The sequence below is a fragment of the Ananas comosus genome, linkage group 23 (assembly GCF_001540865.1).
Source record: "Ananas comosus cultivar F153 linkage group 23, ASM154086v1, whole genome shotgun sequence".
In the NCBI taxonomy this organism is placed as follows: domain Eukaryota; kingdom Viridiplantae; phylum Streptophyta; class Magnoliopsida; order Poales; family Bromeliaceae; genus Ananas; species Ananas comosus.
Window position 1 is genome coordinate 1,573,083 of NC_033643.1, and position 19,083 is coordinate 1,592,165.

A 19,083-nucleotide genomic window follows, 5' to 3' on the forward strand; every position below is an offset into this window, starting at 1 on the left:
AGTTACTTGAATCGTAGAGGACGCTGATAGTTAACTGTTCTAATCAACTAATCATGCTCGGTGATATGTACTGTTTTATTGATTGGGAAAGTAGTTTTTAATCTTAGATTGTTGTTTGTGGGTTTCTTTCGCTCTGGACTCAGAAATATGATTTCGTTATTAATTTCTGTGTTTCTCCATCCAGCACATAGACCGTGGAAAACAAGTGATGCTAGGCTTGTGCTTGAAGATGGTTCTATATGGAGGGCCAAGTCCTTTGGTGTGTCAGGAACACAAGTCGGTGAAGTCGTGTTCAATACGTCTTTGACCGGGTAAATTAATATATCCTCATCTTCTATTCTAGATTGATTCTACTAACGTTCTGTGTCGTTATCTTCTCTCGTTTCGCTTGTTAATTTGTCACTCTATGAATATTGAATAGTTTAGAAGTAATATATGCTAAACCATGTTGTTGTAACTTGTTGCTAATCACCATTTTTTATTCCACATGGAACACCGACTAATTCTTTGTTTTTTTAATTATTAAATAGCATTTTTTGATCTTTGCATACAACCATTCGAAGTTTGGTATAATGTGTAGTATATACAGATTAAGCAATCCTGATTCTCTGCAAACTTTTTGCTATTTGCATTGCTATTATTTCCCTAGTGACTTTTTGTTTGGCTCCTGAATAATGCCGTATTGTGGTGAAATATATCTGCTTTCTCTTGATTTAATGGTCTGATTTCTCATTCGGATGTAGATAATGAAGAAAAATGATCATGGTTCTGCTCTTTGCTTTACATGCTTACATAATGGGTGTACAGGTCTTATATATAACAAACTGCTGTAGGTATCAGGAGATTTTGACGGACCCTAGCTATGCTGGCCAGTTTGTTTTGATGACCAATCCACATATTGGAAATACTGGTGTTAATACTGGTAAGTAGATCATGCATTCAAGAATTCTAGAAGTATTAGAAGAAATGCATTCCAAAATTGTTGTGAACTAGTACTGAAATTGCAATCCTGCAGATGATGAAGAATCACGTTGTTGCTTCCTTGCTGGCCTTATAATCAGAAACCTAAGTATTTGGTGCACTTTCACTTCCATCTGCTTTAAGTTGGTTCAGTTTAGGATATACTTATTTGCTAATAGAACTTTATCCTCCTCCTACCTTGCATTTACTTTATAATCCATCTTTTCTGCAGTACTTCAAACTGGCGCTGCTCGGAAACACTTGGTGATTACTAGGCAAAGAGAAACATCATGGGCATTTGTGAGCAATGCCTCTTTTAGTTTTTGTATTTGACAAATGGTTCTTTTTGTTATCTTTTGTTTTCTTTTTTTTGCTCTTTTATATGTAACTTTTTATTGCAGATGATGTGGATACACGGGCTATAACACGTAGATTGAGACAAGATGGCAGCCTTATAGGAGTCCTAAGTACTGAAGAATCTAAAACTGATGAAGATTTGTTAGAAATGGCACGCAGATGGAAAATTGTTGGTATGCTTAAGTTTTTCCTTTTTTTTTTTTTTTGACATTTCTGGTCTTTCTTTTCCCTTCAGAGAAGTCATCTCTGATTGTTTGATTTCAAATTTTTTATTTTGTTTTGTTGATTTTAGTCAAATGAGTTAAAGAGTTTTTACTGATAAATGCTAATGAAGCAAAAGAAAATTAAGTTTTTTTTAAAATTATCTGATTAACAAATAATGGGATAAAAGGAGACTTATGTTGGTGGTTTACAGGTGTTGCTTTGATAAGCGGCGTTTCTTGTGATGCTCCATATGAATGGACTAATAAAACGGACCCAGAGTGGGAGTTCCAGAAAAACCAGAGTTTTGGTGAAAATCTTCATGTTAGTTTAAATTACTCTTCTAAATGAAGCCCTAAATCTTTATTTTTCCACATCTTTTCTTTTCATTCGTTTGTCTCACTGTGTAGGTTGTAGCTTATGATTTTGGAATCAAACACAATATCTTGAGGCGCTTAGCATCCTATGGATGTAAAATCACAGTTGTCCCTTCAAATTGGCCTGCTTCAGAGACGCTCAAGATGAAACCAGATGGGGTTCTTTTCAGCAATGGACCAGGAGATCCTTCTGCAGTCCCTCATGCTGTGGAAACAGTGAAGGCTATAATTGGAAATGTTCCTGTTTTTGGTATATGTATGGGCCATCAATTAATTGGTCAGGCATTGGGTGGCAAAACTTTTAAGATGAAGTTTGGTCATCATGGTGGGAACCACCCAGTTTGTGATCTCCGGAGTGGACGTGTTGACATAAGTGCANTAAGATGAAGTTTGGTCATCATGGTGGGAACCACCCAGTTTGTGATCTCCGGAGTGGACGTGTTGACATAAGTGCACAGGTCTGTATTTTCACAGAATTACCTTGTTGGCTCCTTTTCATCTGTCTCCTTGTAGATAATTTAACTTACCTCCATGGAATTTGAGCTGTATTTGATGAATTGATTTTACTTATGACAAAGTTTGTTTGCGTTAGAAAAAACAACAAAGAAAGTGAGATCTAATGGATTCTCTCTCTCTTTGCTACCACTAGAAGCAACTGTTGGTTTTGAGTTAGTGGCTACTAATTGGGAACATCTTTGTGTGAATGCTATAATAGACAGAAGCTTCTTAGCTTCTATATTTTTTTTAAAAAAAAAGCACTGATCTTTTGATTTCCTTTTCACTTCATGTTCCATACCCTGCTCTATATGCTTCTATTATTGGCTACAGAGCACATGCTTTTTTGAGTCATCACTTCAATTACTTGTGCCTTTGTTGGATTTGAACTGATCAGTCTCCTTAGACGTAAGTTATGTTCCCCAGTCACTATATCCATCTGCACCACCCTCCTATTTATGACTAAGTGACTAGGGCCTCTTCTGAATTGACAATTCCCAGATAGCAACATGTTCCAACACTATTTTTCGATGATTTTTATAGACGAATGCAAAACAGTAGTATATTTAAATAGCTTAAATTGTTTTTGGTGGACATGACCCTCTTAGTTTGCTAAAAAGAAAAGGACATTGCAATTCACTTGTGGACCGTGACACATTTGCAATAAATCTTATTTTGCAAAAAGAGGTGAAAAACTGACAACTTAGCTGATAATCTTGTTGTTGAAGTTGATCTTTAGGTTATTAATCTTGATTAATCTGGTTATATGTTGAATTTTATTTTGTTGTCCTGCTAGTTTCATTTGCCATTCTAGACATCTTGTTTTAGATGAATTTGATGAACACATATGCTAGTTATTTTGTTGAATGTTATTTATTTTTTTGCTAGTTTCTAGCTTCGTTTTTAGTTAGTTTCTAGTTTTATTTTGTTAAATTAAATTAGAAATCATTAGAAGATAAGAAAAGAGCATATGTTGAGAAAAAGAATGGAGCTCCACTTGGATCATACTTATCCTTAACATCAATATTTTATTTTTATTTTATCTTTCTTTTCGATTTTAATTTTGTCTAATTATATTTATTTTTAATTCATTGCAGGTAAGGATGAGTGGTGCAATTTCTACATAGTATTAGTGTTCGACAATCCTTTATTTTGGATGTGGACTATGTAATCAAATGTACTTATTTTAGATTGAATCATTTAGTTTGAATTTGAAAACTATTTGTCATGTACTTAAAAAATTGGAGATATTGGGAGGTATTTTGTATGACGAATGTGAGAATATTAATTTCTTTTCGTTATTAGAACATAAAAATCTCGTCGATTTGCTTTTATCATAAATATCAGTTGGTTGTTTGGAGCTGTATCAAATATTATTGTAGTTTGTGTTATCATTAAAATAGAATTTTGTAAAATATTATGATACATTTTTGTTATTAGAGAACGTTTTGTGACCGACAATATAGTGACAAATTTTGTTGTCACTAAATATTAGTGACAATATATCGGTGATGAATATTATCGTTATAAATATAATATTCTGTGACAAACTTTATTATCACTAAATATTAGTGTGTAGTAAATAATTATCGTCATAAATGCAATATTTAGTGACGGATAGTGACGTCACTAATTATTAGTGACGGCATATGTTGTCACCAAAGATTACTATTTTTACTATTCAACCATTTCGTAAATATTATTTCGTGACAAATAGCTAATATTTAGTGACAAAATTAACTTGTCATTAATACTATTTTTAGTGACAATATTTTTTTTCCGTCACAAAATCTATTTGCCACGGGACCTACCGTGACAACTTATAGTGACGGTATTTATCGTCACTAAAACTATTAGTGACAAAATTTTTATTTTTAGTGACAATTTTTTACCGTCACTTATAAATCATTTTCTTGTAGTGTAATGACATGCGAGACTGTAAATAAATGAAATATGCCTGGCCTGAGAGTCTCTTTTTTTTTCTTTTCTTTTTTTTTTAATCTGTGAACAAGGAGACTATTTTATTTTCACTATTTTTCTATTTTTTAAAGCAATCTATTTGAAATCATTACTTTCCTTACATTTATCATTTCTTCTAGTAGTTTTTAATATAAATTTTCTCAGTAGAACTCATTATCCTGTAAACTTTTTTCACCTTCGAAATACACATTGAAATCACTCGGCTCATTTATCCAATTTTTTATAATGAATAATGCTTTACGTGCTATAATGCAGTCCAAAAATATTGCCACGACAAGAGGAAAAATTTGTGAGTGTACTTTAAAATTGTTTTTATTATATCTATCAAATAGATTATAGGAGTGGCACAACTAAAACTTCGAATTAAAACTTCTAATTTATAATGACCCGACCCGCTAGCAACAATAACTTGTTGGACTCAAACCATCGGCCCAAAATGCTTAAATCCAGTTATTATTATTAGCGTGTATAGCTCATATATTCTAAATAGAATCATTTTCACATCTGATGTGGAATTATTAGGGTGTTACATAATTAATACTTAGCTTTTTATCACAACAAGAAATGAGTATAAATTTTTTCACTAGATGTTTATTGTACTTCTCCAAGCAGAATAGAACTGTTCTAAAAGTAAGGGTTTTTTTTTTTTTTTTTTTTGAGCGATAGGCAGTATATTACTCGCTTCATTTATTTTATTTAGAAATAAATTTAGCTGAAAATGTGAATCAACTAGGATTCAAACTTAAAATCTCGAATACCAATCACCGAGTCTTTTACCACTTGCTTTGGGAACGGTTTTGTTCTAAAAGTAAGGTTAAATGGGTAAATTTCCATGACAAGCTCTTGCTATTGTTATTGGGAGCTGAGAAAGTGTTTGGAATTAAATGTTTCAGAAGTCTCCGCACATGCGGTTTCTCTTTCCAGCTGCATGATTAATTATCAGTACTTTTTTTTTTTGTAATCATAACTTCGTTTTACAAATTCAGTAATATGCTGATAGATCATGAACACATGGGTCTTTTATATATATAAATAATATATATGTACATCTCTGTTATTGTGATATGTGTTTCTCTCTTTTTATATATGCACAAACAATACAAAGGTGAGCTAATATTGGGTCATTATATGTACTTTGTGTATCATGTGAAGTATAATTCACTTTATTTTATGAGATTCTTCTTTTTGTATTTGGCTAATCACATTCAGAGATTTTCCTGTACAATATTGCATTTAACTAGGCAATTTTGTCATATTCTTGACTCATTTAAGTTCGACTTGTTTATATTAATAAATAGGCATACGTTTTCTGATGCCATTTAGCAAATCAAATGAAATATTGAAGATAAACAGATGATGCATCCACATTTCTCCGTTATTTCTGACAAAAATTATGATACAAAAGAACTGTTTGATCCTAGAAGCAAAAAAACTTTTGGCATTAAAGAGGATTGGTTGTAGTATACAAAGTACCCATTTACGTACAAGCAATTTTGTCAAAAAGAATATAATCCAACCAGTTGTACAATTAGTGATCTTTGGAGTACCAACTCATGCTTAAAGTAGGATATCTCATTCGGTCATTCTCAAGCTTAGGCCTGGAAAGTTTTTCCCATCGTCGTACTGCCGGGTCGACAAAAAGGAAAAAGAAAAAAAAAAAGAAAAATTTCTAGTGTACAAGCACGTCTTGTGATTGCTGCTTCCAAACTTCATTTGGTTCCATTTCAATCTGCTGCAACAAAACAATCGTTACCAACTTTTTTTTTTTTTTCTCTGTAGAATGTAGATAAAAATTTAATGGACCAGGAGTCACTAGAAGCGGTGATAATAATAATATAGTGGGAAAACTAGACCAAAAATATGAATCTTAAACTATGAGCATAGACTATTCACTCTAGTAGGGGGAAGAAGCATACCTGAAAAGGCTTATCGACCCACTGCAACAAACATCCACGGGCTTCAATGTGTTTGAGGAGAGGTTGAGAAATTAAGGATTTAAAAGACGAATGAAGTTTAACTTTTGTCAAACTTCCACAACTCAGTAGAGCAGCTACAAGGCCATTCGCCGTCACGCCAGTTAAATGCAAAATGGTAATGCTCTGAAGGCAGCTCGTGCTAGCAAGCACCAGAAGACCGACATCCGTTACCGAACAGTAGGACAAATTTATCTACAAATCAAAATGTGAAAGTGTTACAGTAGCTTCAGCAGTATCATACGATTGGCTATTCAAAGAGGATTAATGGTTGCCTGGACCTGGCCCACCACATCAGTCGTGGACTGCACATCCTAAAAGCAACGGAGAACCCATGAACCGGGGGTTCTTGTGCTTGTATAATCATTCCTCATCAACCAAAACAACACCGCGAATTCAATGGCATGTGTCCCTGTAAACTGGTGCGTTCCACAGTTGACACGGTGTCTGGGTCCAGGTAATAACTTCTCCTCAAGAAAGTATGCCAACAAGTACCTGACGGAGGCGCTGGGAGTAGCGTGCAAGAGGAAGCATTCCAGCATCGTTAACATCAAAGCATTTCTTGAGGTCAAGCTCGGTGATTTGTCGGCACCCAAGAGCTATAGCTGAGAGGCCAGTAGATGTGACCCGAGAACAACCTCGTATCTCCAGTGTGTTTAATTTGTAGCATGTCGACAGCGATATTAGCGACTCATCCGTTATTTCTGTGCAATATGCCAAATTGATTATTTGCAAATTACAGCAACCACTAGCTATAGCTGAAACACCCTTGTCAGTTACTCCAATAGACCTGAAATTTTACCAGAAAATCAGACCTTGGCAGAATATTTTCATTTAAAGCTAATAGTTATGAGCGGGACAATCGTTTTGCTGTCTTGGGCCAATCTCTGGCCCACCAACGTGTACACTGAATATTATTCAGTAATATCAGTCGGTTGGGGTCCCACTTCCCCACTACCATTTCAGACAAAAAAAAAAAGAAGGTTATGAGCAAAGTAACTACGAGGCCTTCCTGGCAGAAGCTAGCTTATCATCAATGTATTTTCCTACAATAGCTTACTGTTATTTATCATCTCTTACTTATCACATCCTAGTTAGAAAGATCTAGGATTCAACTGACAATGGCCTACACTTCTTTTTTCTTTTTCTTTTTTTTCTGGAACAAAAAGAGACTACAGATATCAAAATTCACAAACCTGTACAAATCAAGCTCCCGGAGTTCTGGACAAGATTCCCCAACATGAACAAGACCTTCATCGCTGATATTCAAGCATATGCCAATTTTCAAACTAGAAAGTTTGCAACAACGAGAAATAGCTTTAAGCCCTGCACAAAAGAGGAGGCATAAGTAACTATACTCAGCTACGAAAGTATTGGTTGTCTGAGTGGGTGTTAAAGGAAAAACCTTCATCATCGACGTCATTATCAGTGAGGTCTAGTTCTTCCAAGAGTTGACAATGCTGCCCAATCAGACGAAATGCCTCATTAGAAACCAGGCCACAAGATTCCATCCTTAAAGACGTGAGAGCAGAGCAAGAACTAGTGATGTTGGCTACTGACACATCAGTAATATTTCGACAGCATGTAATGTCTAGCTTCATCAAGGTCTTGTGTTTCACAACGACAGATGAGAGACCTTCATCAGTTACTCCTGAGCATTTGCTCAAGCTAAGCTCCTTCAGAGATGTGCAAGAGTTAGCAATGGCCTTTAATCCAGCTGACGTGACTGGGCAGCCATCTAGTCTGATTGACTGCAGTTTCGAGAGTTTCTGTAAGTTGCTGGCCAGAGATTGAGTAAACTGCATAACAACAAATGAAAAAATATGTGTCACCAAATCTCAATAGTTTCTTCTTATGGATAATACAGATGAATTGTACATACGCGTCACAAACTCTCAATAATTTCTTCTTATGGATAATACAGATGGATTGTACACTTACAGGACAGAAGTACACTAAATTTAGTTGGCATAAACCCGGAGCTCTACTTAATATTGAAGATAATCCAAGATGAGTGACATGCTGACAGTTTGAAACATCAAGTACCTGCATGCAAATGAAAAATTAGGATCTCCCATCAATATTAATCAATTAGAGTTGAGAAGGGATCAACCATTTTAGGCAATTAAGATGCAATGAAACTGTCGAAGCTGGTTAATTTTAGGAGGTGAAAGCAACAGTTGTCCCGCTATCCAATGCTTAAGAGGCATTTCTAAACTGGGTTTTTCAGAACACCTTTTTTCATATCATAACTATCATGACGGAAGATATTAGTCACTGATTTTTCTAGTTCTAACTTAACATTTTGTTATGTTGCAGAATATAACGTTGGAAAAGTTATATATACTGATAAGTTAAGTTCTAACAAAGAGGTGGTAAATTAAAAATTAATGAACTGTAAGGTACTGAACTGTATACTTTGAATTTTCAGATATTCACTTAAAAATGCACTACACTTCAGGTACTATCTACACATTCTTACCGGCATCAAATAAAGGATTCAAAATGAACAAAAGCATGCACATACAAACTACAGAATTGCTTATATCGTAGTGCCTCTGTAAAGAAAATTAGCTTGATAATTTACCCCTAATGACATGCATCCCTGTTTAAGACTCAAAAGTGCCTGATCATTTATTCCAAGACATCCAGCTAAAGCTAAATCTTCAAGACATGGTAATTGCATGACAGCAGGAAGGCACTTCTTTGTGATCTGCAAAGCCCGAAACACAGGAAAACTCAGCCAAAGAAAATAAAGTAGCTGTAAACACAATCAGGAAGTTCATTGTTCATTCTCAAAAGCAAGCAAGCAAGTTCTGGTCGGGCTTTGTACAAGTAATTTGAATAAATTCTATAAGCACGAAAAGAGCATAAAAAATTCATAAGAAACATGGAACATTATAAGAAGCTCAAGGTAGATAAAAACTACGGGTGAAAAAATCTAAAGTGATCGTTCGAAAAAAATAAAAATAAAAAGGATAGAAAATTGACAGCATTGATGTTCCGTGTTCATTCCATATGACAAAAACTCCGACATTCTTTCCATCAAGTTATAAAATATAAACTTTCAAAGAAAGAAAGGGGAAAAAAGGCATCTAATGTAAGAAACAAAGGAAAAGCACAGGAAAATACTAGTATTTTTTCCACCCAAAAAATGATGGAACACAAGACACACAGCTCGCATGAACAAAAGCTCTTCATAATTAAGTATCAAAACAACCACACAATAAAACAGGCGAATTCAATTGCATCTCTTCTTCATAGAGGGCTAGAAATGGAGGTTCTACGACTACGAGAGGATTCAAAGAGCATACCATGGTGTAGGAGAGATCCAAACTCCGAAGCTTCTTACACTTCACCGCAACCAACCCGACCCCCAAATCCGTCACCCCGAGGCACCACTTCAAGCAGAGCAACCTCAGCTTCGGGCACCCCACGGCGATGCACCCGAGCCCCATATCCGTCATTATCTTGCACCTCGCGAGCCACAGCCTCTCTAAATTCCTCGCCTTTGCGATCGCCGCGGCCGCCGCATCGCTCAGATCCGTGCCGTTCGAGAGATCGATCTCGACCAAACCCGCGCACGTAACTGCGAGGCTCTCGAGCCCGATTTGGGAGAACAATCTCGACCGCGAGAGGTCGATCGATCGCAGCGACGACCGAAGAGCTCCGGCAATGGCGGAGAGCGCGGCGTCGCCGACGCGAGGAGAGAGAGAGAGATCGAGGTGGGAGACGGAAGGGTACCGGGAGAGCGCGGAGGGGAGGAGATTGGCGCGCGGCGGTGGCGGGACTCGGCGGCGTGGAAGGAGCGGGAGACGAGGGAGAAGGCCTTCTTGTCGAGGGAGCTCTCGTCGAGGCGATCCAGGATTAGGAAGAGGATCTCCTCCGAGAGACACTCGAAGGGGCTCGTCTCCTCCGCGGATGGGGGCCGCTTCTTCGATCGAGATCCAGGGCACGGAGTCGGACTAGGATTGTTGGAGAAGAGATCCAACGTTAGGGTTTGGATTCTGGTGACGCGATCGCCGATCTCCTCCATTTCGTGGCAAGGTAAGAGAGAAGTGTCTCCGAATCGAGGGTTAGGGTTTCGGGCGGAGCTTCGTCAATGGCGGAGGAGGAGGAGAACGGAGAAGAGCGGCGGACGAGACGGAGTTATCAACGGATAAAACGGAAAAAAGTTGGCGCTGAACGAGAACGACAGCGGCGGATGTGAAATGACCAAAACGCCCTTGTTTCGCTGTTTACTTCGCGAACAAAGGAATGATGCGAAATTATCGTGTTGTGACGAAAATAGCCCTAGAATCCAGCGTAGAATCGCAACTTGTACTGGGGGTATTATGGTACTTTTACAGGTCGGAGGTACGGTACGGAGGGACGGTAGAGGAAGGGCAGAAGTGGAAAGAGAGGAAAATAAGCAATAATTAAAAAGGAAAAGAAAATGGAGTGTGGAGGAGGTGATATTTGGCGAAGCGAAGGACACGATTCGTGTGCGGATAAGTACGAAACGCTTTCCTCATCGTGGACGGTGAAGGGCGAACTACTTTGGAACATGCTATGGGTACCATAAAAGTCCCCAAAAAATTCTCCATTCCTGGCAAATTTATTCCAAGGCTGCCTGCGTGAAATATTGAAAAACTTTCGCATCATAGAATTAGGTAAGAATAGTGTTGGTGGCATCCGAGATTTTCGTATTATTAAATTATTTTTAATAATTCAGCATTCGAATCGGTAATCAGCTTTCTTAAATTAATATGACCTATACTATCTGAAATATATAAAAATTAATTTTTATAATTTTTGACATTACTGATTTTTTAAAACAAATAATCTTAAAATAAACGACTAAAAATAAAAATTTCATAAAAAAATTAGGATAAAAGACTTAAATTTCAGATTAACTATACTGATCTTACTTTAAATAATAAAAAAAAAATTCATACCATAAAATTTACAAATGCATCACATTGCCCATTCCAATTATTAATTTTGAAAATATTTTTATCACTAGTCAAATAATGTCAAAAAGTATAAAATTTGAGTATTAAATACTTTTAATTGTGTAAATTATATCTAACGGAACTGATTATCGATTTAAATATCTCATCCTTAAAAATAATTTGATAGTTTTGATGCTTGCGTACTATCGAAACTAACAAGTCGGACTCCCGTATCATATATATTAACCCATTAGTAACCCATGTTAATATTTTGACCATCATCGACCGTCTCTGGAGCAAGTGGCAAAGGACTTAGTGGTTGGTACCCGAGGTCCTAAGTTCGAATCCTAGTTGATTCGTATTTTCTAGCAAATTAAGTTTATCTCTAAATGAAATAAACGAAGCGGATAGCGTGCTACCTATCTCTCAAAAAAAAAAAAAAATTTGACCATCACGTGCGGTAGCTAGTATTTGTATTTGGTGAGGAACTCAAAAAATTATAAAAGAAAAACAAAGTGTGCATCCCGCCAGACAAATAAATTTCTCTATACAACAGGATTATTACGAAAAATTTCTCCAATTAAGTCAAGTGCATAGCTATTACTTTTTTTGGTTTTGTTTTAACCTGGATTACTAGAACTATCTTTGTTTTCAACTTTATATGCATATATTAATTGCATATTACATGGGTCAGGGTCTCAGGGCGGGCATGAAATTGTTGTTAAGTTAGAAGGCTTTGTGAACAAATAGTATTTTTTTTAAAGAAATAGATAGTACGCTACCCGCTTCATTCATTGAAAGCATGAATTAGACTACATGGGTGAGATAAGTGAACAAACAATGTTGTATAAGCTATTAATGTGTTAAACCAATTTATACGATACTCTCAATTATGTGTTAATCAACTAAATTTTTGAATATTGATTGTATTTATGCATTAGTAATCTTTGAGGAAACCTTCTGAATCCTCGCAAGAGAGCACTCTATTACAGAAAGATAGATCACTATCTTAATAAGATGCACTACGATGAGCTTAATTAGCCCCTTTCTTTTTTTTGTTGTAGGTCCCAAGCAGAACTCCTATTATATAGATAATGTCTATTTTTTATATTCCCCAGCTATGATAACAATATATATATATATATATATATATATAGTAAGTAGTTAAGAGTAAAGCTATAATATTTTTAGAAATAACGCCGCTATGCATATTTGCGTTGATTTTTATGATGAAACATCTCAAGCTGCTAAACACAGCTTAAGATACTTAAAACTTTTATAGAAGCCAAATTTTGCAATTTCATAACATTGTATATAATAATCAGGTAATTTTAAGTTTACTTTATATTAGTAAAAATGGTCTCTTTTTTTTTTAACCACATGAATACTAAACAAATGATAAAAATTAATTATAAATAATTTAAGTAGCGTAAATTATATTTAGCTGTGTCAATTATCAATTCACATATCTTATTATTAGAAATGATATGGAAGTATACAATATTTCTTCTAAAAATATTTTGATTTTATCTTCATATGCCAGACAATTTTGATCAATTAATATGCATAGTTTGAAATTGCTGTAGTTTGAAAATTCTAAGGTGTACAAAGTAATCAATACATCAATATAAAAATATAAGAAAAGAACTAGTGAGAGAATATATAGTAATATTAATGACAAGGTGTACTAAGAATTAAAAAAAAAAAATTGCCGTACTTCAAAAGACCTCTTCCCACCCCACCCTACGAGGAATTCTACACTGTCACACTTACACCACGTCATCAATAACAAACCAATTACATTCCTTCTTTTCAAATAAAAATACAATAAAAATACTTTTTTACAATCATGATGGGATATATATTCTTAAAAAGATTAATTTGATTGGTTTGTTACGCCACATCACTGATATACCTGTTGCATTCTAGAATTTTTCCCACCCTACATACCTCGTCGTACAGAATGACTAAGACTGTCCACGTGGCATTATTCCATTGGTTTCATTAGTACGGAATTTCCATATTTTTTGGTGCTCGGTTTTTTCTTTTTCTTTTGGATGGTTTCATTAATTATAGAAGGAGCAAATTCTTTTTGTAAGTTTTAAGTATGTATCTAGTAGGAGCAAATTCTTGGACGCCTTTCTCGACAGAGCTATGGTTAGATATGACTCGAAATTTATTATCGACTCAGGTTCGAGTTTACGATTCGCCGACAATTTTACGGTGCGATCAAATTGAAAAATTAAATTGTGAAGGGAAAATGAATATATGTGATCGTGGTTTGTTGTAATTTGTAGAACATTATATTTCCTTTCGTTTTCGATAGTGAAGTTCTCTCCTTCCTCGTCCGTAATTTTTTTCCTGTAAAAAATTTTTCACGTAAATCTATATGTTATTTCATTTCTGCTTGTGGTTTGATAATTTTATGTTTGTCATTTCGTTTCCGTTTGTGCGTTTACGTAACAGCTATAACGTGACAATAATAATTTTACAATATGTGTAACACTCCATAGTCCCATAAGGGATAGAAAAAATTTTTAATATGAAATATATGAGGTCTCATGCCTTGCTAATAATAATTAGACTTTAATAAGTATTTTGGTCCGATAGTTTAGACTTAATAAATTATTATTATTAGCGGATCAAATCGTTACAGATCAATAAAAATAAAATCTAAATATATTATTTAATCGCTGTCACCGTGCTTGTGCGAAAAGCTTTTTGTGGAGGGATTTCTTCTGCACAGCATGAGAATTTTAAAAAACAAAAATGTAGATGATTCATGGACATATACTTAGGACTCGCATGTTTTAACTCAACTTCAAGTCAAAATAATACTTTTGTAGAAGCTATAGTAAGTTAGAACTCCTTTTGTACCAGTAATGCTATAAACATCTCATTCCAATGAGGTGTTAAAACATAACTACAAAGTAGCAAGTAGCAACATAGAAGTCTAAATAGATACAGGAAGTTTGTTCCAGCCATTTCAAAATGTTAAATTTAACCATGATGGTTGATACTCCGAGAAAGAAAAAAAAAAAAAAAAGATTAAAAGAAAAATACATCATGGTCAATATTGAGAGGAAACATCTATGGGAGAGACTAACTAGTCCTTGATATGAATTATCAGATGCTATTAATCCTCACTCCAAGAAGTTGCACTCTTTCCAATCTTTTGAAGGGCCTTTATTACTTCTTCAGGTGTAACATTCCCTGTTACAGTCACCTTGTTGCTCTCTGAGTCCAGATGATAAGTCTCCATTTCTGCTCAAGTCGAATATAATTAGTTATTTTGATCAAACAAGCAACGAATTTGTCTTTTACCGTGATACCAAGAAAATTACCATCAATTTTCTTGATTGCTTTCTTGATTGCCTTGATGCACTTCTCGCAGTGCATTCCGACCTTCAACTCTACCAACTGCGGTCATATTAAAATATCATTTAAGTTATGAGCAGGAAAAAAGAAATAAAACAGAAAAGATATCAAATGATTTAGTCATAGATATCAGCTAAATGTTTCTCACTTAAAAGAGTAACGCCAACTTAGTTCGGACCAAAAAAAAAGTACAAGCCTATGTGATTTTCACCATAAATAGTTCTTATCCCTTGAAAATTTTGCGCAAAAGCCAAGATAAAAAGAGCATATTATTTTCCAAAATATTGTACAGAGCTAATGATGAAACCATGATACAGATTTCTACAACAGACAAGAGAAGGGAAACATACAGCCATTGGACTTCTGCATGAAGTTGGAAGCGGTGAATTGCCGTCATCCGTTGCTTGTTATTTATAGAGCTATACAGATTCTTTTCTTTGTTGTGCTGTACACTACTTCCTTTAGATAAAGCATATGCCCACTTCCTACTTGCTTTGTAAGAAAGTCGGTCTTTTCACACTAAAAGTGGGTTTTCGTTCAATATGTAATAACAATGTCTTTTTAAATTGGCTCCTATCATTCCTTACCCAAGACGCTATTCTATGTAACTTCCAATACAACTAGTGACAATAAACGATAAAAGATTATTCCAAAGTGGCCCCATTATTTCATAGTATCGTAGTTGATAACTTGATATAGACTTTAACACAGTCTCGTGATGAGAATCCAATAACATGAAAGAACACAGTTTAGATTGCAAAACAGGGTCATTGACATGTATGATTAGAAAGCAACCTTCCCACATTAAAACCAAGAAGCAAACTATCCAGCTTTCAACAACACAAAACACAATATTTTGCTTGACTTTTCATAGTATGGTCCCCCCAAAAACCCCAAAGCCCAAATTCCCCCAAGGATATGAAGTTCACAAGGTACTCTGAAGCTTACAGCTAGCAGGCAAACAAAGCATAGCCGCTTTAAAGTTTCTTCCACAGTTCAGTGCGCATATGCAAATATAAACATTTTGCCCTCTTGATTGGAAAATGTTCTGTAACTCTAGGTGTGCTTCAAATTGCAATCAGGTAACTTATAATAAATATTCCATCACAAGTAATTGTCAAAGAAGTAAAACAAAAAAAGGGACTTAAAAGCAATGATACCCGTTATTATATCTGATTATGATAAGCCGATGAGTAATCTGTGAAATGAATTTAATGGCCATATGGCAGTCGTCACAAACGCAAAGTTTCTTAGCCATAAGAATCGTGTCTCCCAATCCAAGACTAGTGAGGTTGATGCGACGGATAGCTTCTCACTGTCATGCTCAAGAGGACGTTCTTCTTCATCCTCTGCATCAAACAACGGTACCTTTAATTTTCGCCTCCAAATGATAGCCTTTAAGTGCTTACTAACTCATCAAGTTCATAAATTTGTTTAGTGAGGGAATGGGACTTGTCCCCATCAAGGAACTTTTGAACACATTGTTCAGATCAAATCAAGGGTTTACCCAGTTCCTTGAAGGACTATCCGAAGTCTTGTTGCAACATTCATTTCAGTGCTTGTTAAACATATTCCCAGAATTTCATGGTTCCAATTGAATGAGTTACTTCAATGCATACTCCGGGAATTGGACTTCTGTTCATATCCTGTCAACACCCAGTAAAGCTTCCCAAACAACTTCATTTGCATCTATTGGCTTCTCCTTAATCAAATGATAAACGTCTTCCATTAAAACGGTCCATGCTTCTAAACTACATGCCTTGCTACAATGTAACAACATAGATGCACTATAATTACCTTCACCAATAATCATTACACGAGCACAAACCGTCTTTAAAACAGTGGAACCGGTTATTGTCTCTAACAATGATCTCCCTATTAGTTATCTTTGAAATGAGTTTGATGGCTTCATGGCAGTCATTACAGACCCTAAGATTCTTAACCACACGAATTGTATCTTCTGGTCCTGTAGTTGTCAGGCAAAATGCAATGGCTAACTTTTCACTGTGATGCTCAAGCGAATGCTCCTTTTCTTCATCTTCTATATCAAATAACACCACTTCTGTTGTTGGGGTATAACCCACAGCTTTTAACTCCTTACCCAGTTCGTCAAGCTTTGCAATGATCTGTTCGGTGAGTGGATGAGACTTATCCCCCACGCGGAACTCATGAACTACACCTTTATGTTCAACCCAGCTACACCCAGGAGTCTTTTCAATCCCCTTTTCCTTCATAGTTATCCTAAGTTTTGCTGCATCATCCCATCTACCACTCGTGGAATAGATATTGGATAAAAGTACATAATTCCCAGAATTTCGCGGCTCTAATTGAATCAATTTCTTCAATACATACTCAGCCAACAGGGCATTTCGATGAATTTTACAACCACTCAGCAAAGCTCCCCAAACAACTGCATTTGCTTCCATAGGTATCTCCTTAATCAGCTGATGAGCTTCCTCCAATAAGCCAGCACGGCCAAGAAGATCAACCATACAACCATAGTGCTCAATTCTAGGGTTTATGAAGTAAACTCTCCTCATATTATCAAAGTGTCGCCGTCCATCTTCTACAAGACCCGTGTGAGTACAACTACAAAGAAGACCAATGAAAGTATTATCATTAGGTTGAATACCCAACTTCTCAATCTGCCCAAAAAGCCCAAATGAGATCATTCCGTGGCCTGTCATGGCAAGCCCAGAGATCATAGCATTCCAAACTATAAGATCCTTTTCTTTCATCTTCTGAAAAACTACCCAAGCATTAGTGGTGCTTCCACACTTAGCATACATATCGATCAACGCAGTACCCAACACAGGGTTTGTAAGAAATTCATCCATATCAATTAAAGCACTCACTTTGTGGCCCAATTCTAAAGCCCCTAATTGAGCACAAGAAGAAAGAACCGCAACAATGGTGTAGCAATCTGGCTTTATATTTGCATCTTGCATTTGGAAGAAGAGCTTTAGCGCTTCTTGAGGAAGTCCATTCGAAGCATACCCACCAATCATCGTGCTCCAAGAAACAACGTCCTTCTCGGCCATTTGATCAAATACATTCCGCGCGTGATCCATGCTCCCACATTTAGTGTACAAATCCACAAGAGAAGTAGCAATAAAGACATTATGATCCATTCCCTTCTGCTCTACAAATCTATGGATCCACTCCCCTGTTTTCAAATCCCCCAACTGTGAGCAAGCCGTCAAGACCCTAACTATCGTAAAGCTATCGGGCCTCAAATCCATCTCCAACGCCCGCCGAAACATACCCAGCGCCTCTTCCAACCTCCCATCCGCGATGTACCCGCTAATGATTGCGGTCCACGAAACGACATTTCTCACGGCCATTTCGTCGAACAGCTTCTGGGCATTATCCAAAAGGCCGCATTTTGCGTACAAGGAGACCAGGCTGGTCTTAACGAAGACATCAGAATCGAACCCGGATTTGACTATGTGGGTATGGATCCGTACGCCGGCGCCGAGGTCGACGAGGCGGGCGCACGCCTTGAGGACGAAGGGGAAGGTGAAGTGGTCGGGGGACGCGCCCGCGCGGCGCATGGAGGCGTACACGCGCACGGCATCGGCCATGTAGTCGGTGGCGACGAGGCCGCGGATGGTGGTGTTGTAATGGAAGAGGTTGGGAGGGGTTGGGGAGGCGAGGAGAAGGCGTAGGGCGTGGGAGGGATGTGAGGAGGCGAAGGAGGAGCGGAGGAGGAGGTTGAGGAGGAGGGGCTCGCGGGGGAGGAGGTGGAGGCGAAGGAGGCGCCCGTGGAGTAGCTTGAGGGCGCGGAGGGGGTGGCGCCCATGGAGGAGGAGGCGCTTGGAGGAGGTTGACATGCTCCCGCCATGGGAGAGCTTAAGCTCGAGCTTTGTCCGTGTTATTAAGGTTTTAGATGGCCCATACATTAGCCCAATTGGATATAAATGGGCTACGTAATATATGGGTTAGATTTGGCCCAACTAATAGATTGTTCGGCTTTCTCAAAAAAAAAAAAAAAAAAAAAAATGTTCGGCCTAAGCAACCTTTTCTAGACCAGGGCCACTTCTTCTTCGAGATAGCATAAATTGTTTTGTTTTAATAGTATATTATTTGTTTCGTTTATTTTTATAAAAAATAAATCTAACTAAAAAAATAAAGTAATTAACTTTTGAATTTGTAACTTTGGTTACCAATCATACCGATCATTAAAACTTTTGCCACTCAGTATGGTTGGTAGAATAAATTTTTATTAACAAAGCACGTGAAGAAAACATGTTTCGTTATTAATAAAATTTGTGAATATGCGAATGCATTTGATTTTACCATTGTTTACATGTTAGAATAATATTGTACTTAAAATAATCTTGCAACAATATACGAATTTTTCTAGCATAGGGGCATGATTCAAGAGATCAATGATGATATCAACTTAAAATATCAACTTAAAATTAC

At 36.6% G+C, this 19,083-nt stretch overlaps 3 protein-coding genes and 1 pseudogene across 3 annotated transcripts; 1 reads left to right on the forward strand and 3 right to left on the reverse strand.

Moving 5' to 3' along the window:
* Positions 185–2,282, forward strand: LOC109728338 (annotated as a pseudogene).
* On the reverse strand, positions 5,781–10,498 carry LOC109728173 (F-box/LRR-repeat protein 3-like). The gene is given in 9 exon segments (XM_020258523.1): positions 5,781–6,102; positions 6,287–6,538; positions 6,839–7,133; positions 7,540–7,669; positions 7,749–8,142; positions 8,285–8,389; positions 8,931–9,056; positions 9,658–10,121; positions 10,124–10,498. Coding segments are annotated over 9 exon segments (2,085 nt in total). The 5' UTR covers positions 10,380–10,498; the 3' UTR covers positions 5,781–6,039.
* LOC109728302 (copper transport protein CCH) lies at positions 14,152–15,514 on the reverse strand. Its single transcript, XM_020258682.1, has 3 exons — positions 15,006–15,514; positions 14,622–14,697; positions 14,152–14,541 (listed from the first exon to the last, which is right to left on the reverse strand). Exons 1-3 carry the CDS (start codon positions 15,009–15,011, stop codon positions 14,414–14,416), a joined length of 210 nt encoding a protein of 69 aa, XP_020114271.1. The 5' UTR covers positions 15,012–15,514; the 3' UTR covers positions 14,152–14,413.
* LOC109728340 (putative pentatricopeptide repeat-containing protein At3g08820) lies at positions 14,479–18,557 on the reverse strand. Its single transcript, XM_020258725.1, has 3 exons — positions 15,816–18,557; positions 14,622–14,697; positions 14,479–14,541 (listed from the first exon to the last, which is right to left on the reverse strand). The coding sequence occupies exon 1, from the start codon at positions 18,555–18,557 to the stop codon at positions 16,455–16,457; it is 2,103 nt and encodes a 700-aa protein (XP_020114314.1). The 3' UTR covers positions 14,479–14,541; positions 14,622–14,697; positions 15,816–16,454.